The sequence below is a fragment of the Diaphorina citri genome, unplaced genomic scaffold, assembly GCF_000475195.1.
Source record: "Diaphorina citri unplaced genomic scaffold, Diaci psyllid genome assembly version 1.1 scaffold1776, whole genome shotgun sequence".
In the NCBI taxonomy this organism is placed as follows: domain Eukaryota; kingdom Metazoa; phylum Arthropoda; class Insecta; order Hemiptera; family Psyllidae; genus Diaphorina; species Diaphorina citri.
In genome coordinates, this window is record NW_007379202.1 from 43750 (window position 1) to 56828 (window position 13079).

Sequence of the window (13079 nt, forward strand, 5' to 3'; positions counted from 1 at the left end):
AGTTTTTACCTTTTTACATTTTACGTTTTTACAATTTTACATGTAAATTGTAAAACAATGTAAAGTTTACAAAAACTTTTTCGTAAACGTAAATTGTTAAATTTACCCGAAAAAAACCGGTAAAATGTAGGAAACTCGGTTTACGAAAAATTTTTTACGAAAAAAAACTTTTTTTAAAGTTCTTAAACGGGATTGAGGGGTCATTTTTTTTGTCCAGAGGTGAGTTTTAAAATTTTTTGTTTGAATCTAAAGTTCCTTTTCTTTTTAGTGATTTAAGAAATTTTTAAAGGGGTTTACCAATCAAAATTAGCACCCAAAAAACTCCATCTTCAGAGTATATTATAAAAAATATCACTTTTTAGGAGTTCGCCTGAGGCGGGAACCGAACTCGCGACTCAGGACCCAGTGCTTATAAGGCAAGCGCGCTACTTTCCCAGCTAAATATTCCTTTACGTAGGGCCGGTCATACACTGTCAGGTAGGCCTGACAGGTCGCCTGAGAGACTCATTATTGCTGCCATACACTACCAGGTAGACCTTACAGGTGCACCTATTCAGGCGTACGTGTCAGATCTACCTGATAGTGAATGGCCGGCCTAAGATTATCAAAAATATTATGGACTCACCCACTGACACAAATTCAAAATTATGTTCAAATTCCTGTTTGTTAAATATTTACCTACACATAAAAAAAACCCCCCAGCTAGGTATTTGATGGGAATGAAAATAGTTGGAGCCAGCCACAAACCATAATGTTCTTCTCCAGCCTAGAATCCTGGCATTGATAACATTATGACTGATAACATTGACATTACAACATTAAATTGCATCATGAGGTAGGGATTCCTACTTGATAAAGTCATTCCTGCATAATTACTTAATAATAATAATAATTACTTTCCATTCCGGTCCAAATGGATGCCAATAATAAATTGGTTCTCCCCTTCACTTATAAGTTCTATTTTATTTATTTCTTCTTATTATTATTTAATTATTCAAATTAGGGTATCAACACTTACTTGACTAATCTTCTTGAACACTATTCTCATCCTGCTCGATTTCTGTTTTCCTTTCACTTACTTCTTCATTTCCCTCCTTGTTGTCTTCATCTTTATCACTATTTTCATCTTCCGACTTGGAATCGTCTTCACTCTCCTCTTCCTCTTCTTTTCCCTCTGTTTTCACTTTCTTGGGTTTGTTCTTCAATTTCTGTTTCCTCTTCAATCGTTTTGCTCTCTTTTTCGCTGTCTTGTCCTCAAAAGTTTGTCGTTTTTCTTGAATTTTCTGTTGAAATTCTTCATCCAACAATTCCTGGAGGGAAAAATAAAAGGGGAAATATTAATTTTACCTGTTCAATAGAGGTAGTGAGATGTGAATTGAGACCACAAAATTCACCAATCTTCAAGTTACAGTTAACAAAATTGCAAGTATTTATTTTACTTTACTCCACCAACAATATTCATATAGGAATAGGCTAGAAAGAAGAAAACATTACATTGTAATCTAGCTTGGAACATACCACATACCTTCTCACTTTTCTCCTGAATGTGTTTCTGTCTAGCATATTCCTTCCTCCTCAGATGTCTGTACACATGAAACTCCCCACTACCAGCACCCGCAGAGGACCCCATCACATTTCTTACAAACTCGGGGACATGAGGTGACTTTTTATCTTTGGATCGGTCAGGAATCACAACTGTTTTTTCCTGGAAGAAAAAAAGTGAGGTCTACAGTAAATATGACTATCAAGTGGAAGGTAGGTATTTCACCCTAAGTAGTCCACTCCATAAGAGAGAAAATGTCTGGAAAATTTTGGTGGGCAAAGGATCAAAGGGGAGGGTGAGATTAAGGAAGTTGTAACAGAGATGGGGTTGGATTCAGAGAAACGGACAAATGTAGCACAGGACACTCAGTTGGAGAGGCAGTATTGAGCAGACTTATGGTCTTCTAGGTAGATCATGGATAAATAATTAAAGAGTGGAAGGTAACCACTAGGCATTCTCTGCCAGCTAGCCCTTACAGCTGTTATGGTGGTCAAATTATGAAATAAATTAAGAAAAACTTCTATGCCTTGGTTGGGATTGAATCTGCACCCTCATGTCTGCAAGGTGACTTTTTTTTAGGGATGGGATATTCGACTCTTTTTGAATATTCGAATACCACGATTCGATTCTTTTCAAATATTCGACTCAAAGAATCGACTCCCAAACTTACAACTCACTCCTTTATATCAATTATTTCCAGAATGGTAAATACACCGAGCCCCCATGGATGTCTCCAAGCAGCAGACAAATAGTTCGTAGCATGCTACAAGTGGAGCCTGGAAAGAGAATTAAAATCCAGGACCTCTTGGGACACAATTGGGTTAAAATGGGACCTGAGGATAATCCCGTCAGCTTCCGACCTGACCATGAGGTACGTATTGAATTGCTATTATGTTTTCCTATGAAGAAAAAGGGGGGACTCTAGTGCAAAGAAAAATGCTGTCTGTCGGTTCTCAGTGTAGGTACTCAGTTGTATACATATGTACTTATATTTTTTTTAAACCTAGGTATTGAAAAAAAGGAGTGGTACAAACACTAGTTTGTACCTACACCTTTATTTAGGTGGGAAGAGACATTAAAAATAATAATAATAATTTGGATCAGTGAGAAAGATTACCAAAATATACCTACCAATAGAAATGGCTTTTCACCCAGAGGATAGTACGGGGAATCTTACCACTGAACCACCTCTGATCCTAATACCTACATAGCTTTTTTTCTCTCTTTTCAGTAGTTTTCAGCCTCCCTCAGACGTTTTTCCTTGAACTTTAGGTTCCGTAACTTTGCTACTGATTAAACTTGAAAACGACTTTTTTTTACACCTAGGTATATCTTTTGAAACCAAAGTAAGAATTGTTTTATCTCTCCACAGCTCCGAGAGAAAGACGATGACGTCATCAAGGTGATGGCAGATCATAAACAGCTTTCACCAGACGACATGTGGTCTCAGCTGAATGAGTGGACCTATAACTATGACACTTGTACCTATCTGCTCCTGTTGTCGCGCAAGAAGCAAGGTCTACCTTTACGATTGAATACGGAGTTTACCAGAAAGTACAGGAGTAGACAACAGGTAAGACATTCTTTTTTGTGGCTTCCTCACGTTTTTCCTTGAACTTTAGGTCCCTTAACTTCGCCTTTGGTTAACTTTAAAAAAAAAAAAAAAAAAAAAACAAAGACAGGAAGATTCGTTCATATTAGCGGAGGGAAAAGGTTCAAATGGACGCTGGGGCCGGAAATTTGAATGTAACCATCTCACTCACCTTTTCCTGTCCCTATATCTTTCTTCCTGAAGGTGTGTCCACACGAAGTCGACCGGCTATCGACTTTTTTTTTTTTTTTTTTTTTTTTCGTTTTCTGTTTAGTTTTTGTTCAGTTTTTAAAATTTCGCGCCGCACTTCGGGAAAAAATTATGCGCGGTAAACTAGCGCGCTCACTTAAAAAGGACCGTTTAATTTTCAAAATTGAAATAAATAAAATTAAAATTAAAAAAATTGGTAGAGTAGGAACTTCATACTTGAAAATTAGTGAAAATTAATTTGAAATACCTATCAAATAGGATTGTCAAAAGTGAAATTTGTGAATATAATCTACAATCTAGATTCTAGATTAGAAGACACTTTTATTTTTGGTGAACGGGGCCCATGCGCGTTAAGATAAGATTTTCAGGTTATGTTTATGTTTACTTTTTGAAAATTTAAATCCCAACTCCCAACTTCCGATAAACGGATTTTGGATTTTGAAATAAACAAAAATAGAGGGATTATCTACAAAAGATCAAAAGAAGTACTTAATTTTTATTGAAATGATTAGTTTTTAGACTTTATTAGTCAATTTTTTAACGTCCAATAATTTCTAGTGGTGTTCGCAGATTGACAATTGCCATGCAAAAAGTACAGGTTGCAGTTGAGCTGAATACCTTGACGTAAAAGTTGCACCTGGATTTCAGCAGATTCAGCACCAAACACTGACTAGTCCTCAACAGTACCTATAGTCCTTGGAACTTGACTTCTTATTAAACACAGCACTAGTAAGTATCAAGGGAAAACACACAAATTCCTAAAGTCCAAGACGAAACTTTCCCTAAGAAAATCAGGTGTAACATGCCCACTCTGCCCAGGTCTACAATGTCATGTAAAAGTGTTTGTTGACCTCTGAGTGTACTCAGAGACTGTTCAAGCATAGTCCCCGAGTAAGCTCAGCGGTTAACACTAACATCAGATTGTAGACCCAGGCCAGAAGGCTGACTGTTCTGGCAGAATCCCTTCCTATGCTGTGAAATTTATTCTTCCATTAGGTATTCTGTTATTCCATTACAATAACAAGTACATGTCATTAATTCATTATTCTTGCCTTTTTTTTTTTCCCAGATATGAAGTACATAGATTTAAGAAATCAGTACATTTTGGAGAGAACTGTAGGCTCTGGTGGTTTTGCAAAAGTTAAACTTGCCACCCATGTCCTCACAGGAGAGAAAGTTGCTATCAAAATTATGAAGAAAGCCACATTGGGGGTAAGTAATACATAACTAGTACTTAAATGAACAATGAACTCTCATTACTTGCAAAAGGATCAGAAGAACTTTTAAAATAGCAAAACTTTAGGTACTTGTTAATTTAGTAAAAAAAAAAAACATATCTTGTAGTTTGTAATCAGTAATCATGAAGGTAATATTTTCAAAATAATAAACATATTTTAAACAATCACAACATCCAACTCATTCACCACTGACTGTATACTTAATATTCTTTCCCACAGGAAGACCTCCCAAGAGTCAAACTAGAGATCAACGCCCTCAAACACATTTCTCATCAGCATATCTGCAAGCTATTTCAAGTCATTGAGACAAGCTCTCACATCTTCATGGTTATAGAATATTGCCCTGGTGGAGAACTTCTGGATCACATTGTAGAACGACAAAGGCTCGGTGAGAAAGAGTCAAGAGCATTTTTCAGACAAATCCTATCTGCTGTAGCTTATTTGCATCATTTGGGATATGCGCACCGTGATTTGAAACCAGTGAGTGTGCTATTATTTATTTTGACTTTAAAACAAAGGGCAAAATTATTGCCTAATGTAATCTCTACTATTCAACCCCATTTCCCCTCTTCCCTTTTCATACTATCCTAAAACTGTGTGCTGATATTATTCCTAAAACTTTATTACATTACCTACTTAGCCCTTTTTTCATAACTTTGTTTCTTTTTACAATGTTCACATCAATACAATATACAAACAAGATGAATGTGAAAATATTCACATCAATATAGGGCGGTAATTACTAGAGTAAGAGAGACGAAAACCTTTATACAGGGTGGTAAAGAAACACGCACCAACCTCAGTGGTGCAGTGGTGGTTAGCACGGTGGTCTTTGAATCTGGAGGTTGGTGGTTCGCCACGGTTAGCCCAGTGGTAAAGTGCTTGCTTGTCACGTAGGGGGTTCTGGATTTGAAACCCCCCATAAAAGAAGAAGGAGAAAATGCTGTTGTATTTCGATTGCAAATATCTGAACATTTTCAAGGGGTTACTTTCTGATGCTTTTGTGTTGACCAAGCACCTAATAGAAGTAGGACACACTATGCGATGGTCATGTTAAGACACAGACCCGTAAAGTTTTGCCAACCTTTGTAGATTCAGAAGAAAAATTCTAGTAAAAAAATTAATTTCTTAAATCACGAATCTCAAGTAGGTAGGTACCTACTTATGCTACCTACCTGAAGAGGTTGCTGAATCTATTTAAAAAAAAAAGATGAATGTTTCACGGCCGTTTTTATTTCCTAGCAATGAAACAACTGCAACATTAGACACATGTGGTCTGTATCGTAGCATGCCCATCCCGTTGTATGTCCCTCATCAGTGGGCGATAAGAGACTCAATGTCTTCCATTTGACCCTGTAAATACCTGGATTTTCCCAGGGGACTGATTCGCCCGGGTTTTATTGCACTTTAAAAAGGGAACACTTCTTTTTCTTCTTTTCCCGAGTTCGAAATTTCTTTCAAAGTGGAATGGAACTTGGAATTGAGGTTAGAAACTTAATTGTCTTGTGGTTTATCTTGTGTGACATTATCACCTGACTATGGTGACTTTGGTGACGTCATTATATAAAGTGCAAGTCCATAATAAGTTTTTAGAGTGTTTAGCCTTAGAATAAAATAGTCCAGCTTAGTCTCGCTGATGGACACTCTGGACAACACAATTTCAAAGTTTCCTAGGAGTATGTACTTAGTAGAAAGGTATAGTTATACCCGTAGTTAGTAGGCAGAAATTTCTTTACACTCAAAGTTAAATAGTGTGAGTATGGAATAATCTTTCCCTCTGTTTTTGTAGCATGATTCCCATGGCGTTGGGAAACATTAGGTCTATAGGAAATGTTAATCTTACCATAGTTCTAAGAATCAATTATAGTGAGAGACAAGGGTTGTGTGAGCAAAGTTGATTTCAGAGGAAAGCACGACCTTTGCTAACCCCGGAGTCTGCACTGAGGCCTGAGCTTGTATTTATTAGTGAGTGCTCTTTAGTATTTATCTGATGCACATTGCGTGATAATGACTTTATCCAGTAAAATGAAATGGTTCCGAGATATTTTGCTTCTACCTCTAATTTGGCACTGAATAAAGAAAGGATCCTTTCATACTTGAACATATGAATGAAATTTATTGATTTGGAATATGAAATCCTACTGGGACCAAGTTGTCCCTCAGATTTCCTTTTCCTGTCACCAGTAAATATTGCATACAATCCATCACATGGCTACACAATATTCAAATGCACAAGTAAATTATAACACCATAAACATTTCAAACCCTTTTTCTTTTTTACATTCAACAATTATATCTCACTCATTTCTCATTATGGAGAGAGAATTATTCCCTGAAGCCCTCAAGGAAGTTTTGAACAAACTTTTTCACTTCATTCATAATTTCTCATGTCATCGGAAACTTTAATATTTACTTTGGTAAAAGTCCCTTTCTCTTTTGAACACTCATGTTCATGTACTCTACAGTCAAATTTAAGGGCTGATATAAAAAATATATATTATATTACGAAATATATCTAGAGCATATACAATAGCTTGATAATTTCCATGCTTTTCAAATGGCCTAGGGAATTGCATACTCTTTTTAGCAAGACAAATTCACTGTCAAAATTCAAAATTTATAATGTTCAATTCAATATGGAAGTGATGCTTATACATACCTACGAGTATTTACTTCATTCTAGTTTGCCCAATACTTACCATTCACCAACTTCTTGTCTTTCAGATAATCATGTTCCTTCTTTGTACCCGTATCCTATACTTCCAAAAAAATCTAGAGTAGTCCAGAGTCTACATACATATTTATAATGTACATATTTACATAATGATGATCGGCGAATTCGACTTGAAAATATCACAAATCTAAAATAGTATTAACCAACGGTTTTAATTTTAGCCAACAATGACCAAGTATTGAATTTTCCAATCCATAAGAAAACGAGCTTTGAAACATGATGAGGAAACGTCGTTAGACCACTTCTCAACAAATTAGAATGATAACATGGGAATCGGAAAAATTTTCTTTCGAAAGTCTCCCCTCCACACAATTTTGTATGGGAGAAAGGGATATCCGAAGGCATTTGATACAGTTGAGAAATAATTGTTCGAAATGAAGAGGATTTTATTGTGTTTTGTGCGCTAACATGAAAATACAAATATCCATGAGGATTCAATTGACCAGAACACTTCCTTTAACTTTGAAACACGTTTTTTGTTACCAATCTGTCGAACAACCAAACCAATCAACGTATCATTGACTTTTTTTTTTTAATAACATGATTTTTGGAAATTGAAACCCGTAGTCATAGTGTTCCAATAAAAATTATTGAATTGATGTCCTTTTCAAAAAAGGTGTCCATGTTCAGACACAATTTTAGTGCCCTCTTCGTCATTTGACGTCATAATAATTTGATACTGAGTATCAAAATTACTTACGACATTTTTCAAGTGTGACTTTTTTTTCTCGAAAATCTTAGAAGATTTTTGTGACAATTGTCAGAGATGTTTGTGACAATTGTTAGAGATGTTTGTGACAATTGTCAGTGTATAAAATTTACATACTTCGTACATACAAGCAACCTCCGTGCCCGAGTGGGTATCACACTAGGCTTGCACGCAGGAGGTCCGGGTTCGATTTCCGGCGGAGCCCAAGTTTTTTTCGGCTCTGTGCTTGGAGTTCGGGGTGCACTCAGCCTCGTGAGGACTATTGAGTAGCTACTTTAATCGAGTAGCGACCAGTGGCGGCATTATCAGAGTAAAAAGAAAAAATATAGATTTAAATAGTACAGGAGGCTCTTAGTAATGCTGTGAAATCCACAAAAATATGTGAAGAAGCTCTCAGCCTCACCACAAAGAAATCATGATTTAGATTTTAGATTATTTAGATACTTCGTAGGTACATACATGATTCGGGGGTATTAGTCGTTTCCGACTTTCCCGAAATTCTCCAATGTCTTGACAGCAACGATGTCGGAACAAGATTATTGGTGTCAGTAGAGCTGCTGGACTTTTGGGCTGTGTGGTTGACCCATGCCTTCCTCCCAGTCTGCCACTATGTTCACCCCCTGGCACCAGTAGGCATTGGTCACATTGGAGAGCTCTTTGGGCTAAAGAATTGTTTTAGATGGTAGTGGCTTGCCTGCCTGACCACTCACATCGTCAAGTTTGTGCTACAGTACGGATTCGGCATAGAAGGACCTCGGTTTCTAAGGTTTTCCTTCCCCGTTTAACGTCCCCCAGCCAGACCTACATACACACGTACAGACATACATGGGCTAAAAACAACTTCTTGGAATCAGGGGACCCTAAAACGGACATTTCCACCCATTTCCTGATTTAGAAAATTTTGACCGATTGCAATATTTTCGCGCCACCGCCGCCGCCACTTTACCATAAAGAACTCATGATTTGATTTTCATAATAAATAGATAATCATTACCTCTCTGTCAGCTTGAATCCTCAGTTTTTCAATCTCGAGTTTCAAAGATGCTACTTGATTTTCCAGCTGAACGTGTGTACACAATGGCAACACATTGTTATTATTATTGTGCTCTGAAATAAATGTGTATTAATTTATTTTGTGTATATGTTAGAATCAAACCCCGAAAATATTTCCCACTGAATATCAAACCCCGAAAATATTTGCCACGTGTTTCACCATTTTTTCTTTGGGGTTTGAGCATTTTTCAAAAGGTACAATCCGCGGTCTGGCATTTTTTTAAAATTATTTTTTAAGAAGAATACTTTTCATTAATTTACACATATAACAAGCATCAGAACGAGTCTAAGAGAATTAGAAAACGAAAAGAAAATGAAAGAATAAGTCAAAAATTACCTCATGAATACCAATAAAATTTAAATCATAAGAAGAAATACCTACAATAGCAATTTTAATGTTCCCGAAAAGTACTACCTACATGTACTTAGTGGAACAAGAGAAGATTTTTGTAAAAGAGATAGTGGTTAATAAATCTATTATTATTCTTATTATTATCAAATTAACAATAATGATAATAATAATTAAAGAAAAAATTTGTGGTTAGAAAAGTTTTTACAACCCATTCAGCACATTGCTGTTGTCGGGTTGTAAAAGCAGTGAGCAGTTTATTATTTTTTCTCATGATGCTCAACGGCCCATTTCGGCGGTCGGGCGTTTTTATAGAGCCAGTCCGCCGACTGAGCTATTTACAGTTTGTTGAACTGTCGAATTTCGGGGACTGCGGGGTTTGTGCCTAACATATACAGTGCATTCATAAAGTCCCCCCCCCACCTTAATTTTTGAACCGATGAATTTAGAAACCTTAATTCAATTCAATTTATTTTTATTATACATAGGTAATATAACATTAAAAATACAACATTTCAATGAATACAATTGTATAACGTCAGTTAAAAGAAAAAGGAGAAAAAAATAATAATAATATCTAAAATTAACCTAACCTTAGTGGTGTTAAAATAATAATATGTACATAATATTAAGATTTGAAATTGCAGCAAAATAATAGTAACATAGCTATATTTACCTCTAGTTTCTTATAGGCTATATAAAAATTCAGAGACTTTTTCAGGGTTGACCCCAGGGGGGCCAACTTTAAAATCTTAAATGAGAACCTCTTAATCTTAATGGCAGAAGACGAATTAGAACAATATACCAGAAATAAAAATATCCAAATCGATGGAATTCCAAAAGAAAAAGATGAAAACCTAGAAAATGTTTTATCTTTTTGAATTTGTAAATAAATAGATTAAATAAACAATTTGTTTTAACTAATTTACACTTTTTTGTCATTTCTTAATGTCGGAACCAATTAATACCTTTTTCCAAGGGGAACCAATTCGTACATGAAATTTTTGAAGGAGAACCAATTCATACGTGACAAAAATGGACCTTTTTTTTGGGAACCAACTCACCTTTTCCCCACCTATCGTACCTATGTGATTTCGCGATTATGTTCGCGGATTTCGATTATGTTCGCGGATTTCGCGATTATGTTCGCGGATTTCGCGATTATGTTCGCGGATTTCGCGATTATGTTCGCGGATTTCGCGATACACAAGAACTATACAATTAAAATAATTAATCTGTTGCATTTTATTAGCATCAAGTAAATTCTTACATGAATTAAAAGAAAAATCCAAGTGTCAAACTCAAAACAGCAAAAGAGCTAGACGAATAGACGATCTGATCTAACTTTTATCTCTTACCAATTTTGTTTACATTTCAAAGTTTCAAATAATTCAAAATTTCGCGCTCAAAAAAAGTCCTTTTACCCTCTTTTCCTTTCGAAACGTTAGCTGTAAAAAATACTGTAAAACACCACTAACCGCTGTTCCGATGTTCATAAAAATTACTGATTGGGGGGTTTTAGGTATGGTTTTGGGGGGGTCTACTCTCATAACTTTTTCGATATCTCTAACCGTTTAGTGAAAACCGCAAAAAGCGGTCAATTCCGCCTGTGGGCGGCGCCCATTGAAACTTTTGCCGATTTTCAGATTTTTCCCTTTACTTACTCATCAAGACCTACCATCCTGCCAAATTTCAAGTTTCTACGACATCGGGAAGTGCTTAATAATTTTGATGAGTGAATCAGTGAGTCAGTCGTAAAAGAAGCGATTTTCAAACGGTTTCCGTTACTTTCGTTAAAGCTAGAACTTCGGGATTTCGCAGGCATAATAAGTAAGTATGTATAGATTAACATATGGTCCAAATGTTGTGACATTACGTGGAAAATTAACGGAGTTATGATAGGGGTAAAAATGCGTCGAAATGATTCGTGTAATATACACACTGGCGTGTTCAGGCCGGAACTTGGCCTGCAGTGCGCCTAGATACACTGGCGTGCTCAGGCCGGAAATTGGCCTGGCGCACTGCCGTTGCCGTGCGCCTAGATTTGTTGCGATCAATTTTAAAGTTGGATAGTGCTAAAAGTTGTACAATTCTTGAGCTAAAAGCTGTACGATTGGGTCTTGAAAAATGACATAGATTAGACATTAGAATATCGACATGCGATTTTTTATATACAGGGTGTCCCAGAATTTATGCTTTAATTGATTTTCTCGGAGCCTGTTCGAAATTTCGAAAAACAAAAAAACCCGTAACTTTTTGATTTTTGAAGCGGACATTTTGGCAATATCGCGATTCGCGAAAAATTTCGCGAAGTCCGCGAATCGGGTACCAACTTTGGATTTTTAAATTAGAACCCCTATTTTTTATTGCATATTCGTTTTCTACGTTAAATTTTAGGTATAATCGACTACTCACTCGAATTTTTGCGATTCGCGGTTTTTGGGTCTGAATTTCAATATCAATCATTAGTGGGACTTATTTGAAGAACAAATCACCAATCAATATGAATTTCCCATTTTTGGTGCTTCTCCTATTGGCGAGAAAACATGATGGAAAAATGAAAATTTGAATAGGCCAACTCCGGCCCTGGTTACCGGATTGAGCTCTAACTTGTACCAAAGTACTACGTATTTTGAGACCTTTGGTTTGATGTATCACAAGTAAAGGGGTTTCCATTTAATATTTTAAAGTTGACCCCCCTGGGGTCGCCCCTGATAGTGACTAAAAATTATGATTCCCTAAAAATAAGTTCCTCTTAAAAATAAAGAAATACGTGTTTTGGATTTTTCCAAATTCCAAACGGTTCTCGATTTTTCAGGGGTGGCAACTTTTTTTTAAACACCCTGTATATTAGGTCCGTAATATTGAACTAGACACAAAATATTAAAACGAGACAGACCTCTTTCATATAAAACATAATAATAATTATGCTTTGCATTGTTAAAATTAAAAATAATAATTATAAGTATATAAGAAAGAAAGGAAAAAAGAATGAGTACCAAAATTACAGACCCATTGGAGTTTTATATTGTATAGAGAAAATATTAGAAAAACATATAAACAATGAATTAACTCAGTACATAGAAGATAATGCAATTTTACAAGAGAATCAACATGGTTTTAGGATAGGAAAAAGCACAACAACATTACTTAACAAATTTACAGAAGATATAAATGTAAATGAAAATAAGTATTGTGTGACATCATCATTAGATTTAAAAAAAGCTTATGACACAATTAATCATGAGAAAATGATAGAAGTTTTAGATAAAATACTAGAAAGTGAAACTAAAACATTGTTCGAAAATTTCTTCCATGAACGATATCAATTAGTCAAGATTGGGAAGGAATATAGTAATAAAATCAAAGTAACATGTGGACTAATACAAGGAGCCATAATTTCACCTATCCTTTTTAATCTGTATGTAAAAGATATACATGATATTGGATTAAAAACCAATATTTTACAATACGCTGATGATACTTTGTTATATTGCATTAGTGAAGATTTATACGAAGCCAATAGCAAGATTCAAAATGATTTAGACAGAATAATAATTTGGTTATCTCAAAAAGATATTTTTATAAACAAAGAAAAAACAATTTCGATCGTATTCGAAAATCCCATGACAACACGATTCAGACCAAGAAA

The 13079-nt window shown here is 35.6% G+C and overlaps 3 protein-coding genes across 3 annotated transcripts in view; 2 read left to right on the top strand and 1 right to left on the bottom strand.

Annotated features, from left to right (window-relative positions):
* LOC103517193 (PRKR-interacting protein 1 homolog) overlaps positions 1 to 1704 on the bottom strand; it is an 8840-nt gene extending 7136 nt beyond the window's left edge. Inside the window, exons 1-2 of the mRNA XM_008482216.3 lie at positions 1526 to 1704; positions 1080 to 1310 (exon numbers count right to left, since the gene is read on the bottom strand). Of these exons, the coding sequence (XP_008480438.1) occupies positions 1080 to 1310; positions 1526 to 1630 (336 nt within the window). The 5' untranslated portion in view covers positions 1631 to 1704. The remainder of the gene's footprint in view (positions 1 to 1079; positions 1311 to 1525) is intronic.
* A 33-nt stretch (positions 1705 to 1737) lies between these two features.
* Positions 1738 to 4271, top strand: LOC103517198 (maternal embryonic leucine zipper kinase-like). The gene is made up of 4 exons (XM_008482220.1): positions 1738 to 1755; positions 2244 to 2414; positions 2916 to 3116; positions 4212 to 4271. Exons 1-4 carry the CDS (start codon positions 1738 to 1740, stop codon positions 4269 to 4271), a joined length of 450 nt encoding a protein of 149 aa, XP_008480442.1.
* LOC103517199 (maternal embryonic leucine zipper kinase-like) lies at positions 3799 to 5173 on the top strand. The gene is made up of 3 exons (XM_026829384.1): positions 3799 to 4073; positions 4414 to 4556; positions 4802 to 5173. Exons 2-3 carry the CDS (start codon positions 4416 to 4418, stop codon positions 5171 to 5173), a joined length of 513 nt encoding a protein of 170 aa, XP_026685185.1. The 5' UTR covers positions 3799 to 4073; positions 4414 to 4415.
* Positions 5174 to 13079: the final 7906 nt, after the last annotated feature.